At 40.9% G+C, this 12941-nt stretch overlaps 1 protein-coding gene across 1 annotated transcript in view; it reads right to left on the reverse strand.

Annotated features, from left to right (window-relative positions):
• Positions 1-12941, reverse strand: part of LOC115546579 (NLR family CARD domain-containing protein 3-like) — a 55576-nt gene that overhangs the window by 26837 nt on the left and 15798 nt on the right. The window contains exon 2 of the mRNA XM_030360183.1: positions 9831-10109. Within this exon, the coding sequence (XP_030216043.1) occupies positions 9831-10109 (279 nt within the window). The remainder of the gene's footprint in view (positions 1-9830; positions 10110-12941) is intronic.

Genomic DNA, 12941 nt, shown 5'->3' on the forward strand with positions numbered 1-12941 from the left:
TGGAGGTGGTTCGTGAAGCATCTAATCCATCGGGAATTGAAGTTTATATTGTAAATCGGCGTAATGGTAAATATAGTCATTGTTGTAGTATACATTAAGTACCGCTTGTCGCCACACGAGTGCAGTGTCTACCCATTAATGAGCGTCGTCAAGTTTGATTGGCTGTCACGGCCAAACGGTTTTGAATTTGAGAAAGCGGTTTGATACATTTGTTCAGCTTGGTCGGAAGATCATTTTTGCCAAGTTCTATGAAGATTGGACATTGTAGTGTTCTCGTGCAGTGTGTTGTAACCCTGACTTAACACAGAGTTAAACCGTAGCCAATGAAGACAGAGTCGTAGTAAGGTTGACCATTTACTGTCACAATTCCTCATGAACAGACGGTGAAAACTGCAAATAAAAGAATACAAAAATACTGAATGTACATTTGACTAAACAGCATGTTGTACATAGTTGTAAATAATAATATGAACTGTCTAACACTGCATGAAGACATTCTGATGCCAATTGCATTGATTTTAGTTTGTACACAATTGCTAACCAAAACGTTTTTAACAACACATCAAACATTATTTTTAAATAAATCCACTCTAATATATTATCTTAAACATGTCTTGCATTGATTAAACAAACTTACGGCATTGCCTCTTAGATGCTTTCATGTGGATGCTAGCGGATTACAATCAGAAGATGCACATGTCTGCCATTCCTTCTACAGAGGTAAGATTTTTAACAGGAAATTACGTCACAGGAAGTGACTAAACCGGAAGTGAAATAATAACAAACCTAAAACGGCAAAATAATATGAATTTATACATTGGCTTATTTTAACTGTAAAGTAATTATTCACATCCGTTTTTACATATACATATTTAAGAAATCAATGTAAGAATATTAAATGAGTGCCAGGAGAGACAACACAGACATAATTTGTGGCCTGTGGAAATTTTCAACTGATTTTGACAACTTGCAACATGGCGGCCAAGTTCTGATGCAATGAGAAATAATTCATAAGCTACATAAGGAGGTCTGGCAGTATCCTCAGACATTAAAAATAAGTTTGAAATGTACTCATGTGAAGAGAGAGGAGTTAAAACACGTCTTCATTAATTATAGCTTCCCCTATAGGTCAATGGTCACCAAATTCATTGAGTGTCCCCCTGATGATGTTATGGGTCTATGTATCAAGTTTGGTTATGATATGTCAAAGGGATGCTGAGATATTGGCGTGTTTCCGGTTTGGCGGGTTCGCGGTCGAATATCATTGGCTGTCGCGGATATTTCTGCAAGAAATAATATACTAGCTATACGGGGAGGTCTAATAGTATCACTAGACATTGAAAATAAGTTTTAAATGGACTCATGTGAAGAGAAAGGAGTCAAAACACATCGACATTAATAACAGCGCCACCTAGAGGTCAAAGGTCACCAAATTCATCCAGTGTAACCTTTATGGGGTCATGGGTCTATGTACCAAGGTTGGTTATGATATGTCAAAGAACTGCTGAGATATGGGCTTACTTCCGGTTTGGCCGCTGCGCTGCAAAATTTGATTGGCTTTAGCGGGCAAACGGTTTTGAATTTGACAAATCTATTCGATGTTTTTCATCAAGGATGGCCAGAAGATCATGTGTGCCAAGTTTCGAGATGATTGGACAAGATTTGTGATAGGAGTAGCATTTTGAAGGTTTTTGACATAAACCAAGATGGCGGACATATACGTCATGGCGCAATGACGTCATAGGATGTGTTGAACTGGGCTTGGTTCAAGGAATCCAATGATACCTGGTTTGTGAAAATTGGTCGAATAGGTCAAAAGTTATGAACATGAATGCATGCCCAACTTTGACCTGTTGGTGGCGCTAGAGCTGTTGGGCTAGCGACCTTAGATTGGCTTAATGGGCTAATGGGGCAGTCCTGAACAAGTGTGCCAAATTTCACAACTTTTCGCCAAGCGGTTCTATGGGCTGCCATTGACTCCAATGGCAGCATAATAATAAATATAGCTGCGAGCAGCAATGTGGGTGTCAAGCATAATGGGACTCGGTAAGCTAATTACGCCGGGCGGACGTAATCGGCTAGGTGGCTACATGACGACCGTCTCGGTAATCGGCAATACTGACAGCCGGTGGGATGAGCATTATGTGGGAAAATGACCCCACCTAGAGGTAAGGGCGCAATACAGTCTGCCTGACAGAACAAATGTCACAAATACATAGGGGTATTCGGAACAATATCTCTAAAAGAGACACAATGTAAACAAGCATCCGTTCTGGAGGTGGTTCGTGAAGCATCTAATCCAGAGGGAATTGCAGTTTATATAGTAGGTGGGCGGAATGGTAAATTTAGTCATTGTTGCATTATACATTAAGTACCGCTTGACGCCACACGAGTGCAGTGTCTGCCCATTAATGAGCGCCACACGAGTGCAGTGTCTACCCATTAATGAGCAACGTCAAGTTTGATTGGCTGTCACGGCCAAACGGTTTTGAATTTGAGAAAGCTGTTTAATACATTTGTTCAGCTTGGTCGGAAGATCATATATGCAAAGTTTCATGAAGATTGGACATAATTTGTGGCCTGTGGGAATTTACAACTAATTTTGACAACTTTCAACATGGCGGCCAAGTTCTGATGTTACAATGAGAAATAATTTATAAGCTATATAAGGAGGTCTGGCAGTATCCTCAGACATTAGAAATAAGTTTGAAATGTACTCATGTGAAGAGAGAGGAGTTAAAACACGTCTTCATTAATTATAGCGCCCCCTAGAGGTCAATGGTCACCAAATTCATTAAGCGTCCCCATGATGATGTTATGGGTCTATGTTTCAAGTTTGGTTATGATTTGTCAAAGGGATGCTGAGAAATTGCCGTGTTTCCGGTTTGGCGGCTTCGCGGTCGAATATCATTGGCTCTCGCGGATATTTCTGCGAGAAATAATATACTAGCTATACGGGGAGGTCTGATAGTATCACTAGACATTGAAAATAAGTTTTAAATGTACTCATGTGAAGAGAGAGGAGTCAAAACACATCGACATTAATAACAGCGCCCCCTAGAGGTCAAATCTCACCAAATTTATTCAGTGTCACCTTTCTGGGGTCATGGGTCTATGTACCAAGGTTGGTTATGATATGTCAAAGGGCTGCTGAGATATGGGCTTACATCCGGTTTGGCGGCTACGCCGCCAAATTTGATTTGCTGTAGCGGGCAAACGGTTTTGAATCAATCGATCAATTCGATGTTTTGTATCAAGCATGGCCAGAAGATCATGTGTGCCAAGTTTCGAGATGATTGGACAAGATTTGTGATAGAAGTAGTATTTTGAGGGTTTTTGACATAAACCAAGATGGCGGACATATACGTCATGGCGCAATGACGTCATAGGGTGTGTTGAACTGGGCTTGGTTCAAGGAATCCAATGATACCTGGTTTGTGAATATTGGTCGAATAAGTCGAAAGTTATGAACATGAATGCATGTCCAACTTTGACCTGTTGGTGGCGCTAGAGCTGTTGGGCTAGCGACCTGAGATTGGCTTAATGGGCTAATGGGGCTGTCCTGAACCATTGTGCCAAATTTCACAACTTTTCGCCAAGCGGTTCTATGGGCTGCCATTGACTCCAATGGCAGCATAATAATAATAATAAATATAGCTGCGAGCAGCAATGTGGGTGTCAAGCATAATGGGACTCGGTAAGCTAATTTTGCCGGGCGGACGTAATCGGCCAGGGGGCTACATGACGACCGTCTCGGAAATCGGCAATACCGACAGCCGGTGGGATGAGGAAATGGGAAAAGGACCCCACCTAGAGGTAAGGGCGCAATACAGTCTGCCTGACAGAACAAATGTCACAAATACATAGGGGTATTCGGAACAATATTCCTAAAAGAGACACAATGTAAACAAGCACCCGTTCTGGAGGTGGTTCGTGAAGCATCTAATCCATCGGGAATTGAAGTTTATATTGTAAATCGGCGTAATGGTAAATATAGTCATTGTTGTAGTATACATTAAGTACCGCTTGTCGCCACACGAGTGCAGTGTCTACCCATTAATGAGCGTCGTCAAGTTTGATTGGCTGTCACGGCCAAACGGTTTTGAATTTGAGAAAGCGGTTTGATACATTTGTTCAGCTTGGTCGGAAGATCATTTTTGCCAAGTTCTATGAAGATTGGACATTGTAGTGTTCTCGTGCAGTGTGTTGTAACCCTGACTTAACACAGAGTTAAACCGTAGCCAATGAAGACAGAGTCGTAGTAAGGTTGACCATTTACTGTCACAATTCCTCATGAACAGACGGTGAAAACTGCAAATAAAAGAATACAAAAATACTGAATGTACATTTGACTAAACAGCATGTTGTACATAGTTGTAAATAATAATATGAACTGTCTAACACTGCATGAAGACATTCTGATGCCAATTGCATTGATTTTAGTTTGTACACAATTGCTAACCAAAACGTTTTTAACAACACATCAAACATTATTTTTAAATAAATCCACTCTAATATATTATCTTAAACATGTCTTGCATTGATTAAACAAACTTACGGCATTGCCTCTTAGATGCTTTCATGTGGATGCTAGCGGATTACAATCAGAAGATGCACATGTCTGCCATTCCTTCTACAGAGGTAAGATTTTTAACAGGAAATTACGTCACAGGAAGTGACTAAACCGGAAGTGAAATAATAACAAACCTAAAACGGCAAAATAATATGAATTTATACATTGGCTTATTTTAACTGTAAAGTAATTATTCACATCCGTTTTTACATATACATATTTAAGAAATCAATGTAAGAATATTAAATGAGTGCCAGGAGAGACAACACAGACATAATTTGTGGCCTGTGGAAATTTTCAACTGATTTTGACAACTTGCAACATGGCGGCCAAGTTCTGATGCAATGAGAAATAATTCATAAGCTACATAAGGAGGTCTGGCAGTATCCTCAGACATTAAAAATAAGTTTGAAATGTACTCATGTGAAGAGAGAGGAGTTAAAACACGTCTTCATTAATTATAGCTTCCCCTATAGGTCAATGGTCACCAAATTCATTGAGTGTCCCCCTGATGATGTTATGGGTCTATGTATCAAGTTTGGTTATGATATGTCAAAGGGATGCTGAGATATTGGCGTGTTTCCGGTTTGGCGGGTTCGCGGTCGAATATCATTGGCTGTCGCGGATATTTCTGCAAGAAATAATATACTAGCTATACGGGGAGGTCTAATAGTATCACTAGACATTGAAAATAAGTTTTAAATGGACTCATGTGAAGAGAAAGGAGTCAAAACACATCGACATTAATAACAGCGCCACCTAGAGGTCAAAGGTCACCAAATTCATCCAGTGTCACCTTTATGGGGTTATGGGTCTATGTACCAAGGTTGGTTATGATATGTCAAAGGGCTGCTGAGATATGGGCTTACATCCGGTTTGGCGGCTACGCCGCCAAATTTGATTTGCTGTAGCGGGCAAACGGTTTTGAATTTGACAAATCTATTCGATGTTTTGTATCAAGCATGGCCAGAAGATCATGTGTGCCAAGTTTCGAGATGATTGGACAAGATTTGTGATAGAAGTAGCATTTTGAGGGTTTTTGACATAAACCAAGATGGCGGACATATACGTCATGGCGCAATGACGTCATAGGGTGTGTTGAACTGGGCTTGGTTCAAGGAATCCAATGATACCTGGTTTGTGAATATTGGTCGAATAGGTCGAAAGTTATGAACATGAATGCATGCCCAACTTTGACCTGTTGGTGGCGCTAGAGCTGTTGGGCTAGCGACCTGAGATTGGCTCAATAAGCTAATGGGGCTGTCCTGAACCAGTGTGCCAAATTTCACAACTTTTCACCAAGCGGTTCTATGGGCTGCCATTGACTCCAATGGCAGCATAATAATAATAATAATAAGAATTCGTACGAAAACAATAGGTTGTCTCGCAACATAGTTGCTTGACACCCAATAATAAGAATTCGTACGAAAACAATAGGTTGTCTCGCAACATAGTTGCTTGACACCCAATAATAATAAGAATTCGTACAATAACAATAGGTTGTCTCGCAACATAGTTGCTTGACACCCAAATATAGCTGCGAGCAGCAATGTGGGTGTCAAGCATAATCGGACTCGGTAGGCTAATTCTGCCGGATGGACGCAATTGGCCTGGGGGCTACATGACGACCGCCTCGGAAATCGGCAATACCGACAGCCGGTGGGATGAGTAAATGGGAAAAAGGACCCCACCTAGAGGTAAGGGCGCAATGCAGTCTGCCTGACAGAACAAATGTCACAAATACATAGGGGTATTCGGAACAATATCCCTAAAAGAGACACCATGTAAACAAGCATCCCTTCTGGAGGTGGTTCGTGAAGCATCTGATCCAGTGGGAATTGCAGTTTATATTTTAAGTGGGCGGAATGGTAAATATAGTCATTGTTGCATTATACATTAAGTACCGCTTATCGCCACACGAGTGCAGTGTCTACCCATTAATGAGCGCCGTCAAGTTTGATTGCCTGTCACGGCCAAACGGTTTTGAATTTGAGAAAGCTGTTTAACACATTAGTTCAGCTTGGTCTGAAGATCATATATGCAGAGTTTCATGAAGATTGGACATAATTTGTGGCCTGTGGGAATTTACAACTGATTTTGACAACTTTCAACATGGCGGCCAAGTTCTGATGTTGCAATGAGAAATAATTTATATGCTATATGAGTAGGTCTGACAGTATCATCAGACATTGAAAATAAGTTTGAAATGTACTCATGTGAAGAGAGAGGAGTTAAAACACGTCTTCATTAATTATAGCGCCCCCTAGCGGTCAATGGTCACCAAATTCTTTGAGTGTCCCCATGATTATGTTATGGGTCAATGTATCAAGTTTGGTTATGATATGTCAAAGGGCTGCAGAGATATTGGCATGTTTCCGGTTTTCCGGCTTCGCGCTCGAATATCATTGGCTGTCGCGGATATTTCTGCAAGACGTAATATATGAGCTATATGGGGAGGTCTGATAGTATCACCAGACATTGAAAATAAGTTTTAAATGTACTCATGTGAAGAGAGAGGAGTCAAAACACATCGACATTAATAACAGCGCCACCTAGAGGTCAAGGGTCACCAAATTCATTCAGTGTCACCGTGATGCGGTCATGGGTCTCTCTACCAAGGTTGGTTATGATAGGTCAAAGGGCTTCTGAGATATGGGCTTACTTCCGGTTTGGCAACTTGGCGGTTAAATTTGATTGGCTTTAGCGGACAAACGGTTTTGAATTTGACAAATCTATTCGATGTTTTTTATCAAGCATGGCCAGAAGATCATGTGTGTCAAGATTCGAGATGATTGGACAAGATTTGTGATAGAAGTAGCATTTTGAAGGTTTTTGACATAAACCAAGATGGCGGAAATATACGTCATGGCACAATGACGTCATAGGGTGTGTTGAACTGGGCTTGGTTCAAGGAATCCAATGATACCTGGTTTGTGAAAATTGGTCGAATAGGTCAAAAGTTATGAACATGAATGCATGCCCAAATTTGACCTGTTGGTGGCGCTAGAGCTGTTGGGCTAGCGACCTTAGATTGGCTTAATGGGCTAATGGGGCAGTCCTGAACAAGTGTGCCAAATTTCACAACTTTTCGCCAAGCGGTTCTATGGGCTGCCATTGACTCCAATGGCAGCATAATAATAATAATAATAATAAGAATTCGTACAATAACAATAGGTTGTCTCGCAACATAGTTGCTTGACACCCAATAATAATAATAAGAATTCGTACAATAACAATAGGTTGTCTCGCAACATAGTTGCTTGACACCCAATAATAATAAGAATTCGTACGAAAACAATAGGTTGTCTCGCAACATAGTTGCTTGACACCCAATAATAGGAATTCGTACAATAACAATAGGTTGTCTCGCAACATAGTTGCTTGACACCCAATAATAATAATAATAGGAATTCGTACAATAACAATAGGTTGTCTCGCAACATAGTTGCTTGACACCCAATAATAATAGGAATTCGTACAATAACAATAGGTTGTCTCGCAACATAGTTGCTTGACACCCAATTAAAGCTGCAAGCAGCATTTTACGGGTGCCAAGCCTAAAGCAGACCAATAAGACCCTGTCAGACCATTAAGACTCTGAAGCAGACCATGAAGACCCTGTCAGACCTGTTTGCATACGGTTGATAACGCTGGTATAGCATCAGATTGGATCTGTTGATGGGCAAACAAAATGTCATGACCGTACGTCAAAAGGCTGAGTAGTTATGCTTCATTAAAGTTTTCAATTGATCGCTTTAGCGGCCCCTATAGTCCTATTTTGATGAACTTTAGCCTGGGTAACCATGACCTGTGCTTCTTTAAGTACACCAAGTTTGGTGATGATTGACTCAAGTTAACCCCGCCTTTAGTCACCTATCTTTCATTGGGCTAATTTGGACGTCCAACCGCTATTTTGATACAGGTTCTGGGTTTCATTGGATCATTTGCTGAACACGAGGAGATACAAATGTCTGCAGGATTTCATGACGGTAGAAGAAAAAGGTCAGATAATATGTCAGTCCGAAGTCTGAATATTCAGTTAATTGATATAGCTCCCCCTATCGCCCGTTCTGGGTACAATTTGGAGAATTTGCATTTTCAGTTAATTGTTTTACCGCTCCCAATAGCCCGACATGGATACAATTCCGAGGGGTTCATCTTGACCCATGTGCCTTTGAGTGCACCAAGTCGGATGAGCATTGGTTTAAGTTAACTTGCCTTTTGGCGTTGAGTTAATTTTGGACGATTTTCAGCCTCTGGCGACCATGTTGTTTTGTCTATCAACTTCAATTTACTCGAACAGTTGGAACTTTGGTCCCCAACAGCCACTAGGTTGGTTCCACTCTAAACAAACATTCCTTCTATGAAATGTGGTGATTTTTAGACACAGGCCACGCCCATTTCGATGCCTCGCCCTAATTGAAAATATGTTGACTCTGTCTGGTTCAGAATTTGATTCTGAAGAACTTTTTTATTGAACTCAAGATCATAGCAGTCCATTTTGATGTAGATATAAGCCTTTAAGTCTTTACGCGTTTTAAACAACACCCTTTTTAGAAGTCAATGGCTCCTGGGCGCTTTAGTTTTTTTATTCTACAGACTTTGCTTTATGTCAGATTGAAGACATTGGTCCATATAAAATAGGTGCTAAAGGATTTTTGTCTAAGTGAAATAACGTAGGATCCTTAAGGAATTTAGTAATAGGGCATATTTGTTCACCATGAGGATATGCATGTGTTAACAAACTATCATGACTCTAAGAAAAAGCGGTTATTGTTCAAAGTTTGCATTTTTGGACTGTTGCTATAGCGCCACCTTTGGGCCAATCAGTGTAATATTTATTCCCTCGATCATCAGACAGATTCCGCCCTGCAGAGCGGGTTTTATAAAGAGACAAAGACCATCCACACACCGGCAGGTCAAGTTCCACCTCTGATGATGTACCACTCAACAAAAATATAGATTTAGTTTTAACCCTTTAGAAATGGGTGTGAGGGGTTAAGGTAAGGGTTACCAAACTATAAAAGGTATCCTGTTAAGCTAGTAATAACACCATTGAGCCAAGGAATACAGCAGCACTAAGTAAAACCCCTACCTCTCAAAAAAATAGGTTGTATTCCACACGAATGCAATCCCGAGTGGATGATAATGAATCACTGGATCCCAGTGGATTAAAGGACAAAGAAGCTCCCCTCTTGTTAAAACAAAGCTGGCAGAGATCGTTTCTTTAAAAAGTAGAATCATGGTAACAACTCACCCACACCAGCAAGAGAAGAGATCAGACCCAGGTTGATGCATAAGTGTTTGTCCCTCTCCTTGATACCATCGATCATCATCTGACTTGCTCTCTCCCCTTTACCGATCACCATGTCGATCAGACAACGTGCTTGGTCCGCTCTGCTCCTCTGCTCCTCCATCACAGAGTCCTTTTCCTCAGAACTGAACACTTCATGATGATAAAGGTCATCCAGGAGACCTTTGATAACTGGGTCTGAAACTCCCTTCACAAATTCAGAACGGATCCCTCGAAGCTCCCCTGGAAGAGAAATCAAAAGGCAATCTGAAATGACAATGAGCAAACACGATACTTGATTCATTAAACTCATCTTTATTGGGGTAAAGATAAAACCGTTCGTTGCACCAACTTGTTCACTCACAACTCACAAGTGTCCTTAAAGCGAACAACATTGATAATTCATTTAAATCTGGTTTCTAATTCAGATCAATATTTCAACTTGAGGTCACGTGACTGCGAGGCGTGGCACGGTAACTTCCTCTGCAAGTGATAGACATTAACACCTTTATTTTTGCTCTAAATATTTGTAAACACACTTCAAAGTAACGGAAAAGGTGCCTAAGATAAGGACGCGTTAATGTCAGGTGTTGGAAATCGCAAAGAGAGTAGGCAAACTGTAAAGCCGCGTGATACCAGTTGGCGAGCTACCAAACAAATCATGGCAGACAAAGACACACCAGGCTGGGCTGTCCACATGATCACGTAGGTCACTGGCATTAGAGAATCGTTTAAACAAAGTTTTGATGAACTGAACGAATTGATCAACGGACTGAAAAAAGAAACACGAGCCACCTTAAGCAGAGTAACTAACGCAGAGAAGCGCACCAGCGCTATAGAGGATCAGATGGCCTGAGAGAGCACAACTTTAAACGACATGACAAAATAAATGGATTTATTGAAAAACCAATTAACCACATTCGAAGCTCACAGTTAAATAAACAACATAGTGTTGGTTGGCCTTGAGGAGGGGGCGGAAGCTGGCGATCCAGACAAGATGGTCAAGGGCATTCTGAGATATATTTTGGACTAAAAAGTTGATGACAGGGTCCCAGAAGTTGAAAGACATCATCGGAGTCTCCGTCCCCGCCCCGCCCCATCCGAACCTCCTCGCCCTTACCTAATGCGGATGCTTAGGTGGAATGACAGACAGGCTATTCTGAAAGCTGCGGGAAAGAAGAAGGAGCTAAGCTGGAGAGGAAGACGCCTCCAAGCATTTCAGGATCTACCTGTCAAGAAGCAGCGAGACATTTTTGCTGACATCAAGAAGAAACGGCAGTGAACTGACCTACGATATGGCCTATCCTTTAAGGCTGATTATCACCATCGAAGGGAATAAGCAGTGTTGGGAAAGTTCACTTTCTACGGGAACTAGTTCAAAGTTCAGTTCAAATTTTTTTAAATGAAATAGTTCAGTTAAACGATCATAATTCTAAATTTTTAACTAAGTTCACACTTCCAAAAAATGAATTAGTTCAAAGTTCTTTTTTTCAATATGTTGCTGTGAGCTATTAGTTACTTCTGGTATTTTGTAAATCCCATTGATTTCTGTTTGAAGACTCATTGCTCGTTGGCCGGAAACGGAAAGGGGGGGGGGGGTTCTACCACTACTGTTGAGACGGAGAACCGAGCGAAAAGACTACAACCAAACATAAACAGCCCCCCTTTCTGTTTCCGTCCAACAAGCAATGATTCTAGAAGGTATTCTGGTCTACTGAGCTAAGAGCTAGGGAGCTAACGTTATGGATTGTTCATATTTATAATTCGAAATTCGTCTCAGCCTGTATACCACAGAAACCCCATACCGGGTTGTCTGATTACAGTTTAATTCATTTTCCGAAATTTACCAGCTCTCGTTCGAAGAATAATCACCGCGGCATTCGTTTCAATGGGAATCGCGACGGTCTATAATTTCAACATAAAGTGTACATATTTATAATTTGAAATTCGTCCCAGCCTTTATACGACGGATACTATAGGGTCTATAGCATATTACCGCATTTTCTGATCACAGTTTAATGTCACAGTAAGCTGACAACACTGCAACTGCAAATTAACCACAAGGAGATTACCATGGCAACCGGTCAAACAATACAGCGTTCTGCACGCGCAAGGCGCGCATCCACCGTGTTGATAAACAAATAACCCTCATATTGAACGAAGTTAAAACAAGTGAGCGTGCCGTTCACAGACACCGGAATGAACGGGTTCACAGTAACGTTCATCAGGCAGTAATACAGTACGTTCAGTTCACGTTCGCCCAAAATATGAACAAGTTCATGAACTATCGTTCAATGAACGCGTTCAGGCACAACACTGAGAATAACCACATCTACGATAACCCCACAGACGCAGCCAACGACCTGAGTAGCAGACTTCCTACTATTTTTCGTTAACGTCCGCTGAGAGATGAGGTATGATTACATCAGCAAAATGTAGGCTCACCTTTGAATACCTTTCAACCAACAAGTCCGCAAAGTTTTACGACCGTATAGGTCGTTTGTACTGCTACTGATTACGACCCACTGGAGCGTATCAAGCGCCTCTACAGGTCGCGGGAGGTATGTATGCCACATATATGACCAACATGGCATTTGGTGAAATTGTTACGTAGCCATATTAATCGTTATTATCTGAATGGAAAATGCAATATTTTAGGACAGATACACCATTAAACGTGTTTTTAATGACATTTCTAGCGAGAAATGTACATTTTCCTTGCATAATCTTCAGTCAGTGAATGTGTATGATCTTTATTAATCTTTATTATCTGAATGGGAAATGCAATATTTTAGGATCGATTCACCGTTAAACGTGTTTCTAATAACATTTCTAGCGAGAAATATACTTTTTACTTGCATAATCTTCAGTCAGTGATTGTGTCTGATCTTTAGTTTTATAGTTATTAGGAAGATTTAATCGGCTCGCTCGCATGTTTCAACGACGTCAGGTTGCGAGGGACGCTGCTTTCGCTAAACTAGCAGCTCACGTGTTTCCTGTGTTTGTGTTATTAAACCGTTACTTTATGTAACTTTTAATGATATTGTAATAACCACAGGCGAAGTTAGCCTGATA

The sequence above is a fragment of the Gadus morhua genome, chromosome 7 (assembly GCF_902167405.1).
Source record: "Gadus morhua chromosome 7, gadMor3.0, whole genome shotgun sequence".
Lineage (NCBI taxonomy): Eukaryota > Metazoa > Chordata > Actinopteri > Gadiformes > Gadidae > Gadus > Gadus morhua.